The 19,320-nt window shown below is 38.4% G+C and overlaps 1 protein-coding gene across 1 annotated transcript in view; it reads left to right on the forward strand.

The window, feature by feature from the left end:
- Positions 1-19,320, forward strand: part of cpne7 (copine VII) — a 28,108-nt gene that overhangs the window by 2,830 nt on the left and 5,958 nt on the right. The window contains exons 3-14 of the mRNA XM_088371231.1: positions 589-764; positions 2,399-2,638; positions 4,693-4,875; positions 4,967-5,041; positions 6,204-6,278; positions 9,521-9,604; positions 9,678-9,767; positions 10,592-10,690; positions 10,798-10,884; positions 11,426-11,485; positions 12,013-12,146; positions 17,612-17,666. Of these exons, the coding sequence (XP_088227357.1) occupies positions 2,465-2,638; positions 4,693-4,875; positions 4,967-5,041; positions 6,204-6,278; positions 9,521-9,604; positions 9,678-9,767; positions 10,592-10,690; positions 10,798-10,884; positions 11,426-11,485; positions 12,013-12,146; positions 17,612-17,666 (1,116 nt within the window). The 5' untranslated portion in view covers positions 589-764; positions 2,399-2,464. The remainder of the gene's footprint in view (positions 1-588; positions 765-2,398; positions 2,639-4,692; positions 4,876-4,966; positions 5,042-6,203; positions 6,279-9,520; positions 9,605-9,677; positions 9,768-10,591; positions 10,691-10,797; positions 10,885-11,425; positions 11,486-12,012; positions 12,147-17,611; positions 17,667-19,320) is intronic.

Consider the following 19,320-nt stretch of genomic DNA (forward strand, 5'->3'; position numbering starts at 1 on the left):
TGATGTTGGTCTGGGGGAATAGCAAAACAGTAAATAAAATAATTACGTTATGAATATGAATGCTTTTATGGAACTTTTTTACAAAAATGATTTATCTTTATGAAGGTAAATTTTGGGGTACAGCTCTTGCATTAGATCTGAGTCTATATGGGTGTACAGAATGTTCTGTTTTTGCTAGCATTGCAATGACACTAATGTATTGTATTTCAAAGCCCCCCCCCCGAACTAATTGTCTGCACAACGTGATTTCGTCCTTTTATATCAGCATAATTATACATGGCATCTGCCTGGATTTGATTGGTGTAAAAGCAATATGACGCAAGTTTGATTGGCACATGAGTAAAAACAACCAATCCTACAGGTTTGCATCAAGGGAGGATGGAAAATTATTTGTGGTGGGTTTTTTTTTTTTGGTCACAGCATTAATGTCTCCTGTCTTTTCATTTTAGTATTTAGTGTCAATTTGCATATCTCATTTGTTTTACCAAGCATGCTGGCTTGCTTTTAGACTCCAACTCATCGAATGGAAGGGAACAAGCCCAGCCTCTCTTGCTCACTCTGTGTGTGTCTCCCTCTCTTTCTCTCCAGTTTTTCCACACACTGTGGCGACCAATGAGGGAGGCAAATGAAGCTGCCGCTTTACGGGAGAGCATCAAAAAGTGGCGCACTAGAGAAGAGTAAATAAAGAGTGGAGAGTGACATAAATGTGTTTCACTGAGGGAATGAGAAGCCCGCATCTTTGATCTCCTGGAGAAATAAGTACAGTAAGTAGACATCTTTCATTATCTTTACTAGAAATATTTTCTTCTATATATTGTTCAGACTGGTGAATGTTGAGTTTGTTTTTTAAACATGAGTCACCAAGTTCTGTTTGACTCAGTTGGTGTAGCAGATTTAGATTTTAATTGTGCATTTCGCCAAGCTCATCTGAGTAGTTTTTGGGTTACAATTTGGTTCCGGGCACTGTTCTTGGTGCTGCACAAGCACAAATATGCAAGTGTACTTGTGGTGGATAATTGTGCAGCCATTGAGCCTGCTTAAGTGCTGTACCTGTTGCTGTGTTACATTTAAAGGAGAGCAGATAGTAACGGTGTGCGTGCGTGTGTGTGTGTGTGTGTGCGTGTGTGTGTGTGTGTGTGTGTGTGTGTGTGTGTGTGTGTGTGTGTGTATATATATATATATATATGTATATACATATATATATATATATATATATATATACTATACATGTATGTGTATATATATGTATATATATATATATATATATATGTACGTAGTACATACACATATACACAGGCATGCATGCACACACCCGTTCTCCATGTACCTGTGTGATTTCTCTTGGCTTCCTTCGCCAGTCCAAAATATGTATTGCTAAATTGTGCATGAATGAATGAGAGCATCTCTTTTCTGTGCCAGTCCTGGGTGTCCACCTTTCCACCCTCTCCCACCTGAAGTCGTCTGGGAATACTCACTTCTGAATGGATAAACTTCTCTCATAATCCGTTTAAATGGTGGTGCCCTGAGATACAAATGACCTGATTTCAGATACACGCACGCACGCACACACACACGCACGCACGCACGCACGCACGCACACATTGGGGCTGCATGATGTCTGAAAGGGGGCAGCTGAATTTTCCTATATCAATAATACGGCAACAATTAATGTACTTAAAAAAAAGGACATTTTTACTATCCAATGAAATGACTACATTTTGTGTGTTATAAAATAAGTAGGTTCGTTCTTAGCTTATCAATTATGATAACTTGCAATTTTTTATATACGTACTTTTACTATATATAATATTTAGTGTTACGCCCCTTAGGTATTGTTCACCCATTGAATTGCGATGAACATTTAAAGTTGCATCTGAATGGCCAAAGTTAGGCACAAGCTTGCAAATTCAAATGAACTGTATTGCCTATCTTTGCAATGTGTCTATTGCATAGGCTATTATTGCAATGAATTTTTTTCTAATATATTGTGCAGCCCCAATATATACATGGGGTGTAACGGAAACACAATTGAATTGGAATTTTTCAAGAAAAGATTTAAAAGATGTGAGTGCATTGAATCGAAATGAATCGAATCGCTTCACTTTTAAAATGAACCGTTATTGAATTTTATCGCATACCAAGTATCTTGATTCACATTGAATTAGATATTATTGGAGTAATGCAAAACCCAAATAAAGTACACTACTCATGACTCTAGGGCTCTATACATCTAAGCATGTAATCTAGAGTTGCTAAAAGCCCACTTCCACCGATTCCTCATAAGAGGTAAAATAATATGGTCCACAAAAGTGCCCCTTGGGATCAGATCAGACTCTCTGCTCAGTTGTCTCCTGCCAGCATCCTTTGCCTAACCGCTTCCTGTTCTCATCCCTCACAGTTACAGAGCACATCATCTCCTACTACTTGTTTGCTGCTCGGCTGCTCCTCTCATCCCCAGGCCAGAATGAATGACATTCAGGAGGCCACCTCCCCCGCCACCAGTCTCGGTGGTCCGGCGACCTGTGTCTCCAAAGTAGAGCTGCGGGTGTCTTGTAAAGCTCTACTGGACCGAGACACTCTGAATAAGTCAGACCCTTGCGTGATCCTCATGGTACAGACCAACGGGCAATGGACAGAGGTGAGAGACTTTTTCTTTACTCTTGTTCCAAAAAACCCAAATTTAATTCATATTTCAAAATACTAAATTAATCTCACTAAAATCCAAATTTTGTTCATGGAACATTATTGTTCATGGAAAATTCTCCATTATTGCTTGTTCTTTCTCTATATGCACCTAGTCCAGGTTGTACCCTGTTTAGTTTTTTGATATCCTATTAAGCGTGTTGTTGTGGCAAAATGGATTTATTAATGTACACTGTGCTCGAGTTGTGCTCCAGCTTGAATGTTTATTTTCTTGTACTGCTCCCAAGCTGCTTCGGAGCGTAGGAGGCAAGTCTGTCATTTCCCCCGTTAAGTCTTGGGCAAATGCCAAAAACAATGAGGTTATTCAGTTACAAGTTAATCATTTTTTAAATATGGCATGTAAAAAAAACCAAAAAAACACAATTTAAGGGAAATTGGATCACATAACAGTAACTTGAACTCACTGCATATGAATGTGGTGTATTTAGATATGATTTTATAGAGTGATGGGGAAAAACACTTGGCAGGGATCAATGTGGCCAGATATGGATTTTTCTGGCTGTAATCTGAGACATGCTTGTCAGATGGGATAGCTGACCCGAGTTCAGTACGGCATCAGCACTTCGGAATAACTACAGCGGATATATATATGAAAAAAGAGTCGCCACACGTAAATGCAACAATTTTGTGATGTTAGAAAATGAGCCCAAGATAAATCATTTCAAAACGTTTTCCAATATGAATTTGGCTAAAACTCGACTAAAACATTTTCAAGAAGGGAAGTAAAAATGAACAATTACGATAATGTGGTTGCACAAGTGCACACACCCTCTTGTAAGTGCAATGTGGCTGTGTTCAGAATGAACCAGTTACGTTCAAAGTCATATTAAAGTCAACACAGACCTGCCACCATTGAAAGGCCTCTACTTAACCCAAAATATTTTTTTTGGTAATATCACAAAGTCTGGTGTTTGAACAGGTGCGTGTAGACTTTTTAAACTAAAGATCACTCACTTTTGCTTTAGTTGATTTCAAATGAAATTCTCTTTTTGAGTTGCTGCCAACCAACAGATGCATGAACAAAAACAACCTTCATGTGTCCATGCAAATGAATGTGTTCGAAACCAGGTGTTTTTTGTGTGTCAAAGGCTTCAAGGCTAGACTAGTGATCAAACTATCCAGATAAAACTCTTTGGGGAGAACTGATGAAAAGGAACTTTCATTTTCTATGGCAGCGATGTGTTTGTAGCAGAGGCTTCATACCTACAACATCCCATTCTCTGGCACCAGGCATCCTCTGTTGCCTAGATTAACTGTCATCAACAAAAAGACTCATCAAACGCATCCCAAATCTGTCCATCCAGATGGCACAAAGTCAGAAGCAGGATGGTGAGGAAAGAAATGATGGAGAGACGTGCCTTAACTACCATTTCTTTGCTTTGTGGAACTATATGTGGTTCCACTAGTTGCATAAAAAAAAGAAAAACTCCACATATTTATGGATATTTTTCAGAACATATCCTCTGTCATTTGTTATCAAATTAATCTACTTGCTGTTTTTTGTACTCAGGCATGTCTAATTCTCTCTCTCTCTCTCTCTCTCTCTCTCTGTATCTATCTATCTAGATAGATAGTTATTGAAAATTCAACCTTCAACACACTTGACAGTTTGGAAATATTTACGCATTGGGAGAGCAGAAATGTTATAGGGTGAGCAGATGGGGCCTCAAAAAGCTCAGCTTTCTTGTCAGGCAGTCAAAGGCAGTCAAAGGCAGACACGGACGTCGTCCGTGTACTCAGATTAAATGTCAGAATCCTCCAATCTTCTTTCATATATTCCTCTTGACTGAGTGCGTCAAGATTGGTCCAGTTCAATAATAGAACAATTGTTTGAATTCGTCTCTCTTTTGTGAGAATATAATTGCAAAGATATGAGCCTTTGGTCAACTAGAAGGTCTCTCTTTCTCCTCTGACATCGATTCAGCCATGATTGATGAAAATGAAATGTCAGCAGAGTGCAAAAGTTGAATTGAGGGTATTTTCTCTCAGTTGGACAGGACAGAAGTGATCAAGAGCAACTTGCACCCCGTCTTCGCCAAGGTTTTTACCTTGGATTATTACTTTGAAGAGGTTCAGAAGCTGCGATTCGAAGTATACGACATCCACGGCACTCACAGCATCGGGACACGTGATGACGACTTCTTGGGTGGGGTGGAGTGCACGCTCGGTCAGGTATGTGTGAATTACATACAGATCTTCAGTCGGATCAGTCACTGTTGTTGTTTGATGTGCAACTGAGCCGATCATTCTGTGCTTTCTGCAGATTGTGGCCCAAAAGAAGATGGTGAAGCCACTTCTTCTCAAGTATGGAAAATATGCTGGCAAATCCACCATCACAGTAAGTCCTTTAAACTTGCAACTGCATGACTTTGTCAGGACTTTCTGCTGCAGATGTACTCACTCTAATTTGGCATATTTTTCTCAGTTGCAGCAATCCATTTCAACCGCAAAGTAGATATCATCATTCTTCCCACTCCAGATATTAGACTTTAGAAGGTCCTATTAAGTTGTTTGAGTAATTAATCAAAACAAATAGTAAAATCTGTCTTCATGAATGGCGTTATTAATGTGAATTCTTTGAGTCTAATTGCTCTTATTAATAGGATTTTATGAATCATAAACACACATAAATCCACAAGTGCTTTTCTAAAACAACCTAAACCATGATACTTCATTAAGTTCATGTTCATTCATCATGGGGCCCAAATGTCACATTGATTTGAGACTTTTTAGAATATTTTCTTTTTTTTAGGGTTGAATTGTTTACACTATGGGCAGCTTCAATGTTTTTTTTATTTTTTAAACCCTAATTTTGTAGGCATTGGAATATATTTTGCATTCTCTGTAAATGAACAGCAAGGTGTAGTATTTGGCAAAAAGTCTGAAATATTTTCTTTTATGACAATCATAATGAGTATCCAGTCCAGTCAGTTTTAGTTTAGTAAAATTCACAACATCTCACAAGGAACACAGAAATCAAGTCCCCATAATGCAGCAGCAATTAGGCAATGGCCCATTAAGTTTGTTTTTCCGGGTGAGTACCTTCAACCCTTAATTTAAAAGACATACAGTATATATCAGTCCTCTCATGTCTTGTTTTAAGTGTCCAGCAAACCAGTTTTAATTAACAGATTAATTAAATCGTTCACTATCTACAGTCTACCACAAAGCAGTCTTCATGGTGGCTCATTTTAAGTAAACTTGAGCCACGTATATCGACTGTAATTGATTCTCGTTGAGATATTGGTTGAACAGTTCCCCCTTGCGATGTTTATGATAGATGAAAAGTTTTAAAGTGGGTATATTACTGATGGAAATTTTAAAAGATATTGGGATAAAAAAACATAAAATCGTAATTCTTGTTTGCGTTGACATGGCACAACCATTATGTTTATTTAGCATGACATTTACTTTCCAAGCATAGATCATGTGTATATCTTTTTGAGAAATATTATATATTTTTGTGAAATATTATAGAATAAAATCTTATCTTCTGTCAGGTACATGCCGAAGAAATTTCCGGCAACAATGGCTACGTGGAGCTGGCGTTCTGTGCCAAGAAGCTTGACGATAAGGTGAGCGAAGCACATTTTTATATGTTCAACATGTAGCATTCAACAATCTAATGTGATTCAGTGGAAGACTTCTGCCAGAAATACGTTATTAAACTGATGCCTTGAGATACCGGTTTAGGTTATTCTGTATCGACACTCAAATTGCCTTAATTAATTAAATTAAAAAGAAGTAGCACTCTGTAACTGTACTTTTTTAAAACACACAGCATTGACATAATTGAATTGAGTGTAAAGGATTAAACAAAATTGGCTCCTGTTTCAATTAAAAAAATCATTGAGGTGCGTGAGCCATACAATGCACACATAAAGACACACAACAAGAAAATATTAGTCGTTTATTACAAAGGGCAAATAATGTATCCCTGTGACTGTGAGTATTGTTTTTAATGTCTGTCTACATCTGTTGCTCCACCATTTGTGTTTTAATATCTGTAGCTTGAAGGATTGTAACACTGCAGTACAGATGCTATGCATTATCACATTAAATTGCACATAATTTCACATCTTACTGCTGACCTGAGCTGTTCTTCATCACATTGTCAAAATTCTTTTCTTCTGCTTTTTGGGGCTTTTTTGGGGTGAGAGCATATTTCAATCAAAAAGGCTGCAGGAGCTTATATCCAATTTAACTGTGATGCTGTGAAAGTGCTTCATGTTCTCTGGAGGAGCCTCATGCGCCTGACTTGGAGCATCTCAGCACTACTGGACAAAAAAATAATAATCATAGTCTTTCCCAGTGTACATTTCATTTTTCTGGAAATTAGACTTGTGCAATTTACAGCCACTCCTGGGACTGAACTGACACGTGCATGAGGGCAATGATCGAGAGCCGTGATTAGAAATCCTCCAAAAGCGTGTCCTCGTGTAATATTTGTTTCATATAGGCTTCTGGGGCTTATTTTCTGCAGGTCTTTCAAAGAAACAGCCTGCCTAATTTACTTATCCAGTATATACAAATATTAGGTTTTCAGTTTGTAAGCACGGAAACAAATAATAAGCAGCTTCCTTGAAAATGTCATGCTAAATATTGAGCTTGGACTGTATATTCTTTTTGTGTACACACACAACAGTTTTGAAATTGGGCCATGGGAAGGAATATTTAAAAAGACATGACACTGTTCTGTACAACACCCCAAATATTTATCAATGTAAAGAGCGAAAGAACAGGTTCACAAATTAAAGTATATATCTATACAAGTAACACAACAACAGCAGAAAATGTCAAAACTCAAAAGAAGCATTAAAACTGTCAATTTCTGAGCACTAAAGGGATTTGTTGCAATGGAAGTGATTTTTTTTTTGCCACTAGACTTCCATTGCCTTAAGCCGTCATCAATTGAGAGCGTTGAGTAGCCATTCCCATCGACATGTTGTTATTACAGCTAGATCCTCCTCAAGCATGATGGATTTAATAGTTTCCATTCCACGCGTATGCCTTGAGTTACAAGTGACCAGATTTACAAGCAGTAGTTTTGTAAATGGCAAACCATTCTCCAAAATAGAGGCTTTGAGCTGGTTTACTGTCAAACTAATATAAAACAAAGAGAATTACACATAACTGTACCTTAAAGTTCGCTACCTTTATGCTTACTCATAATAGGGAACTTAAGGGAAAGCTATAATTGGACACTAATGATGGAGCAACACATGTAGACAATAGCAATATATTCTTTATATTTTGTGAAGAGCACTTTTACTTTTGCAAACTGTAAAATTCTTTTTACATATACATGACAAACATTATTGTATTTTCTTGGGGAAGCATTTCCATTTATTTCAATCAGGAATACGATCTGCATCTTGAGTTTACGAGTGTGGTCATAGGACGAGTTTAATTTGGGCACCACTACATATAAATTAATCAAGCTATATAATTGATATTTTTTTACAATACTTTTTAACCGGATGAATCCATTCATTACTATTGTAAATCAATTCCATGATGGAGTAGGACTAAATTGACATGTGAAATCATGTGCATTGCAAATCCATCTGGGAAAGCGTGAATAGAAACTGTTTGGAAAAGACAAATGAAACCTATTTGCGATCCTGTCCGATTATTTGACAAACCCCGAGCGACTTGAATTACTAAGCGTAGTATTAGTTTTTGTCCAACACTGGCACCCGTTGATAACAACTGATGATCTCTTGTTTTTAAGTGTGTGTGTGTGTGTGTGTGTGTGTGTGTAATCACTCCAACCTGTTGACCCACTCTCTCACACACACACACACACACACACACACACACACACACACACACACACACGCACACACGTCATCAGGCAATTACACTGACCGGCGCAGGGGAATTAACAATGAAATATCCTATTTACACATAATGACTTGTGCCAGTTGATCATTCATTCAGGCTCGTTGTAATTAGCCCGAGATTACATTTGGACTTGTCTGATCTGTCCGTGCTGCTGCCGGTGCTGCTGGCTGCCCGTCACCATGACAACAAAGACAGGATGCTGCAGCTCCTCATGCTCTTGTCCCTCAGGAGATGTATCAGGCTAATGTGGCGGGAAATGCAGACTTAACCGTCTCATTTGGAGTACAAGACAACACATGCACTTACACGTATTCTACATACTATATACATGGGATGGAAAAAGCCAACTACTCAAGAGTGCATCATTTATACCCATCCTGCCCATGTCAGCAGGGTTAATACTTTGCAGGCTATTTTCCAAAGTAATGATCTCTCCCTGAGTTTTCTGTATAGTATGAACACCCTTTTGCAACAATGCCAGCTTTACTAATCCAATACATTGAAGTGTGTTGGCTGGAGAGAATACTCGGTGGTCGCGTATGGAACTAGTGTGAAAGCGATGCGTGTTAAAACACTGACATTGATGATCATTTAGCATCGCTTCTCCAAATGAGGAGGCACCTAGCAGCACAGTAAATGTTTGCGCTGCTTCTCTCTGACCTTTAATCCCAGACACAATTACATCTGCCTCCGCAATCACTGAATATAAATCAACCTCAACGAGCCTCCCCCATGATATTTGCTTGCAAATGCCATGGAGATGATTGTTGAAATAACCCATCATCAGTTTACCCTTCTTGGCGAATGTTGTCTCTGTGTCAGCCTCATGATGAATTTCGGAAAGACTGCGACAAAATTACGTGCGAACACGATTAAACAATATTAACAGCAACACGGTTAAATTGCATTTTCTCCTCTTCAGAGCCAGAGGGCCACTCATTTTAGTCGTCTCCTTTTTCTGCTTCTGCAGGACCTTTTCAGCAAGTCTGACCCCTTTTTGGAAATATATCGTATCAACGATGATGAAACGGAGCAGCTTGTACACAGAACTGAGGTAAAGCTATCACCCTCTCGATTCCGCCGCAGACAAATCCATGGCCAAATATCTTATCTTCCTCCTCATTCAGGTTATAAAGAACAACCTGAATCCTGTTTGGGAGCCTTTCAAAGTGTCTCTTATATCCCTGTGCAGCTGTGATGAAGACAGGAAGCTTAAGGTAAGCCAACTCAAAAAAATATCATATATATGTTTGCTTGCTTTGACTGGAATCAATCAAGCAAGAAAAAGAGGAATAACAACTGGTGGTGGTGGTGCAATATAGAAAAGTGGAAAGACCAGCAAAATGTGATTCAAGTCATAGTTCAGAAACTGATGACATCATTGATATTTGCAGTCCCCAACTTTTTTATTTTGCACCATGCACCAGTTTCACATAAAGATATAGAAGCTAATTAAAATGAATAGTTCATTCAGTTTGCACTCAGAAAAACGAACCATGGCATACTTTTCCTTTAATGATTTGCATCTTAATTTAAATCATACCACTTTTAGATTGTACAATACTTGCTCAGATTCATTGAAAGCAGCATAAAAATGTGGCTAGCATTGTTGGGCTGCATTTTTAAATAGCTGCATCTAATTATGTGTTTTATTGTTCATGTTAGTGTTTGTTTCCCCCAGTTGTGTAACGGCGTGACTTTTTGTGGAGTGTCTACGGACACATTGGTAATGCAATAATAAAAATGATAGGAACACTTTCTTGATATGTGTTGGACTGAATTGAGAAGAACAAGTATATGACAGAAACATTCAATTAAGCTCACTGTACTGAGAATAAGCCGTATCGAAGACCGATGGATAGAAGTTAATATTGTACCTCGATCACTCTCAGTGCTGTCATTCGTTTTTTGCCGCTGTAACAAATGTGGTGGTCAAGAGAAGTACAAGACAAGAGATGATTGATGAAAATTGCATGGCCTTGTGGGTCCTACTAGCAGAAATAGAAGAAAACAGTGTCTGTATTTGTGTCCATGTCTCCAGTGCCTAGTGTGGGATTATGACTCCAGGGGGAAGCATGACTTCATTGGAGAGTTCTACGCTACTTTCAGAGAAATGCAGAAAATCTCCAGCGGAAATAAGGTCACATCTTCATTATACATTTGCATCTCAAGGTTAAAACCTCTCACAGCCCAATCATCTGCCTCAACAAGTGGTGAAAGCATTTTTTTTTTGTATCTATATTTCAGGTGACGTGGGATTGCGTGAACCCAAAGTACAAACAGAAAAAAAGGAATTATAAAAACTCAGGTGTTGTCATCTTAAATGATATCAAGGTAAGACTCAATCTTCACTTTACAGTCATCAATATTTGACACATTTGTTTTTCCAAGCCATGAAAAACCTGAGCCAAGATTGTATCAAATTTATCCTTGCTTGTTGGTAGACAACTATACGACAGCCCGTGTGAATTTCCATTTTCTCGTGTGATGTGCAATATGTGCGATGCCATTCAAGCGTATAAAATATCAATTTGAGATCAGGGGTTGAAAATGTAATCAACTCCTCCAAAACTATACAATTTTACAATATAATACATACAAATTTAAAAGTAACCCAGTCTGCTCAAAATCTTCAGCGTGTGTGGGTGGAGAAAAAACATGTTTTAGTGCCTTTTGTATGTAAATATGCATTCCTCAATGGACTTCCAATCTCATTAAAATAAACTTTTTATTTAAAGAAAAAAAAAACTGAGCTACAAGATTCAATATGACAGCCTTTGCCTTAAACAGATGGTTAAAACCAGATGGCGAGCACCCACTCAACCGCTCCATGTTTTTCATTTTCACTGAATGAAATCTTTTTTTCCCCTCGTAGCTGCACAGAGTTTACTCCTTCTTGGATTACATCATGGGAGGATGCCAGATCCACTTTACGGTAAATAATGCTGTTTTCTCACCTTTCTATCACTGCGATTTTAATTGTGTTTGCACCGCGTGAGCTAACTATAGGCTTGCAGCATCACAAGCAATGTGTTTTGTTTGAAGTCAGAATTGTTCAACTTTTTTCACTCCGTACACTCTCGCGCATGTTTTCCCTTCCTGTGCATGGTTGCAGTTCTTGCTCTAGGCAGCATCATTGATTCATTTGAGCCTCCTTCAACTGGTGCCCTTTAGTGGGCCCCCCTCTTGTGCGCCTTTTCTATCATCACTTGGACTCCTGAAGCAATGAATATTAATACTGACTACCGCCGCGGTACATAAAGTTTGTCAGATTCCAAACGGAGGGAGATTTGTGCTCAATCTGTGTGGGCGTATAAAGAGCAACAACTTGGCACCGTTCACATCATTTATTCTGCATATTTATACATCTCTGACATGAACCGACAATGATGGTTTCTCGAAGTAAACAATTGTGTTGTTGACCCCGTGTTTTTCAAATTGCACGATTCTCCTCCTGGCCAGGTCGCTATTGACTTCACGGCTTCAAATGGAGACCCCAGGAATAGCTGCTCCTTGCACTACATCAACCCCTATCAGCCAAACGAGTACCTGAAGGCTCTGATAGCTGTGGGCGAGATCTGCCAGGACTACGACAGGTTGGTCACGGTTTTGCATATTTGTTCATCTATCTATGTTAGTGACGTATAGTGACAGGCAGAATGATTAAATGCTCATCCCCTTGTGAGGAGAAGTCACACTTTACTTCCATAACTACCTGTTGCCTTTTCTGCATGGAATTAAGAGCTTTGTCTTCAGCTAAGCAGGCCCACGTTTGACACTAAGTTAATTTGTGAGAGAATTGGAGACTATTCAAACATATTTTTGCGACTTTTTGTGTCCTGGAAGAATTTTCTCATGTAAGTTGGCTGAATCATGTTTGGGAACAGCCGCTTGCTGATGAATGAAGACCATGCGCCCTAGGATTTTTTTTATGCGAGTGCAAAGTGATGATTTACAGTTGATCATTTGCTTGTGTGTCTCCCTTTTTTGTACTGTGGAATGGTATATGGTGCATATACAATAGTGTTTATTGTTAATGCTGTCATCTGATTAGTGAGTCACTTTTTATGTCTTATTCTAAGATTTGCACTGTCCTCTGCTGGCACGGTTCTTGGAAGCTAATCTGCGAACTAGCAGAGTCGCAAATGTTTTATAATAATATTCTGGACACGCTGCTTGCAATCTTGTGTTTCCATAAGGGTTGGGCAAATATATTGGAAAAATGTCATTTTGCCCTTTAGATTGTCCATTGGCATTTAAATTCCATTTTATTAGAACTTTCTTTGAAATGATTTCACTGACATTTAATGGTTCATTCTTGTATAACTAGTGTGGAATTTCTTTTGTAATGTTAATTCTTATCAGATCGTTATTGTGCTACAAAAGATGTTATTATTGGTGGCATATTGCAGATCAATAAACTGTGTTTGTTAAATGTATAAAATCAGGGAAGGGTTGCCATCGTGAAGTGTGGCTGAGCAGTGCAGCCAATCATAAGTGCAAATTAAGTGCATTAATTACACAAGGAAGCATTGAAAATTGAAGACTTTAATTTCTGCTAGCTGATTGGACTAACATATTAAGACAGATGAAAGAGGACAGCTTTTAATAAACACTTGAAACACGGTACCAATTTGCTCAAGTGTGTAGCGATGCCACCTTTAAGTGATTAACAGCTTCACAAATATTTGCACTTTGTAAAGACGATAATATTTTTACCATCATGCACACTGTGATCGAGTCATTACAATTTCAGCATTGTGGTTCTCTTATACTGGTCAGTATAAGTACTGCACTCACGATCCTCAGCTATTTACTACTTCGAGATTTCGAGATGGAATAAAACTCTGGACTTCCCGTGAGTCAATATGAAGGGAGCATACAAATGACCAACAAGTGGCTAGCGGAACTGCAGACGGTCAACAGGAACTGTGACAGTTTGATCAATACCACAGTGAAGGCGCTGTGAGAGTTTGTTTTTAAAGATGTATATTTTTGAATATTTCAATTTGATTAACTTTCCATGGCTGTAAACTTTACTCATTGAAATTATACAGTCAAGGGGCCAAGATGTATTTCTGATTCAAGGCTCACTTCTAAGTGGAACTACTGAAGTTAATTAATTTAAAGTTTGATATTCTAATTTATTAAGATGCATTTCACAAGGAGAAAGACGAGTACTATACAATTTTCACATCTATTTATGGCTGGTTTCTAACCTGCATGCTAGAAAACGGTGAGTTCACGTGATAGTACTCTATATGGAAATGGTACCGTATATTTCGATCTGTATACAGTGCTATTTACAGGGAGCGTCACTGTTTTGCATGTAGTGCAGCTATGTAGATCTATTTCTGCATGTGGATAACTGTGATAAGGTTTTTTTTTCTAGCACCCATCAGCTTTGTTTGCATGGGCTCAGTACACTGAACCATACACACGTGCAGACACATGCATGCACACATGCCATTACAATCAGCAGTACGATAATAAGTGACACAACCACACCAGGGAGTGGAATCATTGAAGAAGAAGCATACTTACCTGTAAATGCTTTTGCTTTTATTCTGGCTCCATGTTGAATATGAAGTTGTCAGATGCATATTCGAATCAAACACACAATCTCAATTCTATTACTTATCATCACATGACCTGTTTTAGAGTGAGACCGCCATCATCTGTTGAACCAAAGCCAGATGAGGATTAAGACTGGATTCTGATTTATGCAGATCTTCCTATTGAATATCAGGGGAGTACAGTCTGGCTAATTATAGCATCCCAGAGATAACGCTGGAGACACCGAATAAGCATTTGTCATTTTGTTTATCTGCTTGTGTGTTTACATGGAAGCAGAAGATCATCTTCCATGCTAACGGGTGTTACATGTAGCAGCCCTTCTTTGCAAAATTGAAATAGTGAGGTACAAAATGTGGGCAAGCAAACCTTTTAGCCTTTAGTGAATAGAGGTGACGTGGGTTTTTAGAGTCCTTGCAGAGGAGTGCATGATGGAGCTAACATGACAAGCTTTTGTCTGTGTGGGCAGAGGCTCGTTTACCTTGCTGAGAGTGCTGTTATGCGCCACGTGCTGACAAAGTGGAATTAAAAAAAAAAAAAAAAAAGTCCACTGCACACCTCACTGGAAAACTCTATACCGTGTAATAGAAATGTATTATTTGTGCGTTCATATACAACACGTATATATTTGGAAGGTTAATGTGGGCGTGAGTGTGCTCACATTTGGAGGTGCATATGTTGCACTGATTAGGAACAGCCTGCTCGGCTTGACTCACTTGTCCGTCTCCCCCCGACCCCCGCTGGTAGAACAAATTTCTTTCAGTAAAAAAAAAATCAACTTTCGTCAATGGTGTATAATAAATCCTGCAGGATCTTATCAGCTGTTTTAAAGGTGTGGAGTAATGAAGGCCACACATTTTAATCATTTTTTTGCCATGCGAGTAATACAGAAGTATGCTGATGAGTTAGTACAATTCAAAAGGTTTGAGGTAACCGTTTGCAACGATTCATTTAGATAGGTGATAGGAGATGATTAATATATGATACCTAAATGAATCATGATGATTATCATATATTAAGTCTGACAACTTGAGTCAAAATATATGACAACAAAATATATGTTTGATTTGACTACAAATATTTTTTTAAGTAACACACACTTAATGATTATATATATATAAATTGGGGGGTGGGGCGGGTAAGTGAATCTTACATTGCAAAAGGTTTTTCAAAAATTTCCCAAAATAACATGGGCAATTAGGCTATTTTGCAAATGATAATGCTAGCACATAGCGCAATCAACTAATTTGGCAGTTTTTATTTTCCTCTCATTGCTCTCTCTTGTCACATAACAAAACACAGATTGGCTCAATTGAACAACACCTGTCCGAAAATATCCATATTATTATACCGTGGGACATTTCACAATGACATCAGATTCAATTCCAGTGAAGTAAAAGCCTAAGCGATGTCCAATCATCACTGGTAAACAAAGCCGTCTATGTCATTTGACCAAGGCAGACCAATTGCGAAAACAGGGTAATTGGCTTGAACAAAATGATTTCAGCCTTCTTCTCTCCAGCCATCATTTGAATGAGTGAACATGTCATTAGAATTGATGTTATTTGAGGTAAACTGCTTGCAAAGGAGACAAAACTCTGGTCATGATTTGCATTTCAACAGCTAAATTCTTTCAACGATAGATGCGGAGGAAATTCTGACATAGTTAAGATGGTTGCCGAAGGATTAGCTCATTAAATCAGGAGACTGCAATAAATGACATTAGGATGAATATTGAAATGTGTTGAATGTAGGCGTAAACATATATACTATCGGATAATCATCAGATTTAAAAACAACATACTATGTTATTTTTGGTGACAATCTGGTTCCCAAATCTACTAACCTTGTGTACTTTGTAGGTTGTTATTTTGTGTATATATTCAGTGAAGTTGACGTGCATTACGGGGCTCTTCCACGTCACTGAATGATGAAACTGATGAGGACACCAAAGGCACTTGGAAAATGTACAAAGAAGAAGCCATATTATAAAAAATGTAAATTGAGGAATATATTTTCTCTTATTGACATTTTAGACACGTCAGAAGTGAAGATGGGTTAGCAAGTGGTTGGCTATGAAGTGCATTTACTGTGAAATAAAATCAAGTCAAATGGCTTTCAAGAGAGATAACAAAGACCAACCAACCAACCAAATCAAAAACAGCGGGGAGGAAACAAAGTCCACTTTATGACTCAATTCCAGTGTCATGTCACTTACAACTTTTACAACAGCCTCCATCTGTCAAAATCTGTAATGGTTATGAGATGATGACAAGTTTAAATGAAAATGCTTTCCTGTCGTATACTATACGTACTGTGCAATTCCCTCTTTGCCAGTTTAGCTTTGAACTGGACACAGCAGATGAATTGTACTGTTATATCATATTGTCGGCCACAAAGTCCAATCATCTTTCCTTTTTCTGCTCCGCTTGTCCCCACGGGGGTCGGAGGCTATCCCAGCACTCATCGGGCAGTAGATGCGGGACACCCTGAACCAGTTGCCAGCCAATCGCAGGGCACACAGATACTAACAAACATCCACACTTGCACTCATACCTAGGGGCAATTTGGAATGCTCAATCGGCCTACCATGCATGTTTTTGGGATGTGGGAGGTGTGCCCGGACAAAACCCACGCAGGCACGGAGAGAACATGCAAACTTCACACAGGGAGGGCCAGAGTTGGAATCGAACCCGCACACTCTTAACTTTGAGGTGGACGTGCTAACCAGTGCCCTACCGTCATTTTTCAATCATTTCGGAAAACAAGAAAAACACAGTTCTTAGAACTCAAGTTGGTGTTTCATTTTTAAATTGCTATTGTAGCAAAAACTTCAAGCAGATGGGTGAACAAGTAGGTAGAAAGAAAAATACCCAATAAAAAAATTCTAATGTGTGTTCCCCATTTTTTTTCTTGTTTTCCTAATATATTGAGAAACGACAATTGTATTTTGGTGCTTATCCAAAAATTAGTTTTTTATTGTGAAAGCTTGCTTGCATTTCTGCATTCAAATTTTGGATCGCAGCAAAACTAATGGCTGATAGTTGGCAATGATGAGTGCGCTAATGGCAGCCACAACCGGTAACCCAGTGTGCCAGTGGAGACGAGCCCTGGATTCATCACTTCAGGTCATTTGGCTAGACTTATAGTGAGTCTTCATCTTGCCATTATTATCTGGCGGCATGACAATACGCTCTCAATGTCACATTATTATCAAGATCATCGAAGGAATATGGAGAGGAGAGAGACTGCTTGCTGGGCTCTGAGAAGAAAAGGTGCAGCAGCTGCCTGCGGGGACCATGGGAGAAATTTCAAATTGTAATTCAGCCTTTTAACATTTATGAAATGCAAACAAGCAGGAGGTTTGACCTTGAAGATGTGAACAGATGGATAAACTATGAAAATGTTTGAGATGACTGACAAAAGCTTCTTCTATACGTTACAGTATGTGCCTGATAGATTTTCTTCTATTTCTTTTTCTTTCCAGTGACAAAAGATTTTCAGCCTTGGGATTTGGTGCTAGAATCCCTCCAAATTATGAGGTGAGTTTGCCTTTATCATTTTGCATCAAGTTGACCTTCACTTCGGGCGCCAAATTATGTTGTTGTTTTTATTCATTAAAACCCTACGTTGGAATATCAACCAGATCTGAGAAAAGTAATTTGTCAGCTCGAATAATGGACCCCTTGGTGGCGATGCTCAATTCACATTCATTACATTCAAGAACTCATAAGTGGAAGAGCATTTCTACGTAAATTGGACTTGGGCAACTGCAGGCCTCTCGTGATTGGCTGCAGCTCCGGGGAATCGCATGAAACGAGAGTCACACACGATACTGGTGAACACAAACCAGCTTTTTAAGCTTTAGTGGTAATTTCTCTCCCTTATATAGATTGAATGGTTGGAGATGCACGCTAAAAATGATGTATGTACGTTGTTGTGTGCGAACTGATAACATTAATGGGGAACATTTAAATCTGAGCTCTGAGCATATGGTGTCTGTCTTACATTCAGAGCTTCTGAGTCCCTTCTTGGACATTATTGTGCAGGGGCAGCCATATGAAAACAATTCCCGCCGTCTACGAACCTCATAAAAAATGATGAATGCATTCAATTCAAAGCAATTATTGCTTTAATCTTAATTCACATGCTCAAAAACAATTTACAATGCTTAATCTATCATTTTGAAGTGATCATCAATTACCCCAAACGGAACTAATGCTTCATGTTTCCCCTTCTATTCCATTTGTATTATGATGAGGAGGTGTGAATTCAGTTCAATTTGATTTTCTTTTGTTATGTTCTCATCATCATAATTGCTTATGTTTGTGTTCTGTGGCGTGTGTGGGACCCAGGTAGGGCTTTTGATGGGGGGGATTTTTCAAGCAGTTTCAGTCAGAGAAATCATTGTAAATGCAGGTTCCTTTTCCCCACAGAGATAATTAGTAGGATTTTTGGCTTTTTTCAACATTCCCCTTGCTTAAATTCACTCCAAGAGTAAGTAAAAAAAATAGAATAAAAAAAAAAAAAACAGCAGAGCATGATTATGACTTTGTACTGTTAAATAATTAACTTTTGCTTGTGGAAGCTTAAGTGAGACTAATTACATGAAATATGCCGCAATAGGTTGTTGGATGGAGCTGGCTCGTATAAAAACATCAAAGTGGAACACCTGAACAAGTGGCCATTACTGATGTCATTTGTCACGCCTCTTTATTGCTGATGGTATTAGTCACACCAGTGCAGTGTGCAGTGAAGCACCTTCAGAGCGGCCAAAGGATGATTCATTCTCACAACAACCTCAACCCAGCTACTATGTACTGTATAGATCAGCTGCATTTTACATTCATGCTTTGAATCATTTAAATTCTAAATACGCAAGCCAGGTGGAGAGGAGTTACTTGGTTTGGCTGAAAGCCGATGCTGCTTTTGGGGAAAGAAACTATTTTCGATTAGAGGAAGGATTTCATTGAAAATGCATGGAATGTGTTGTATGTTGGCAATTTGAAATGGCTTGCTTTCAATTAATTATTTTGATACATTGGTGATCAATGAGAAATAATCATTCGATTAAAAGTAATTATTCACGAACCTTCTTTTACAAACACACACATCTAACAAAATTGCTCATCAATTAAATCATTTAAAGATCTAAAAAAATTCATCATTTTTTTTAATATGACAGAATACTCCCAA

This window comes from Syngnathus floridae, chromosome 3, assembly GCF_059516105.1.
Source record: "Syngnathus floridae isolate MCC-2025c chromosome 3, RoL_Sflo_1.0, whole genome shotgun sequence".
NCBI lineage: Eukaryota > Metazoa > Chordata > Actinopteri > Syngnathiformes > Syngnathidae > Syngnathus > Syngnathus floridae.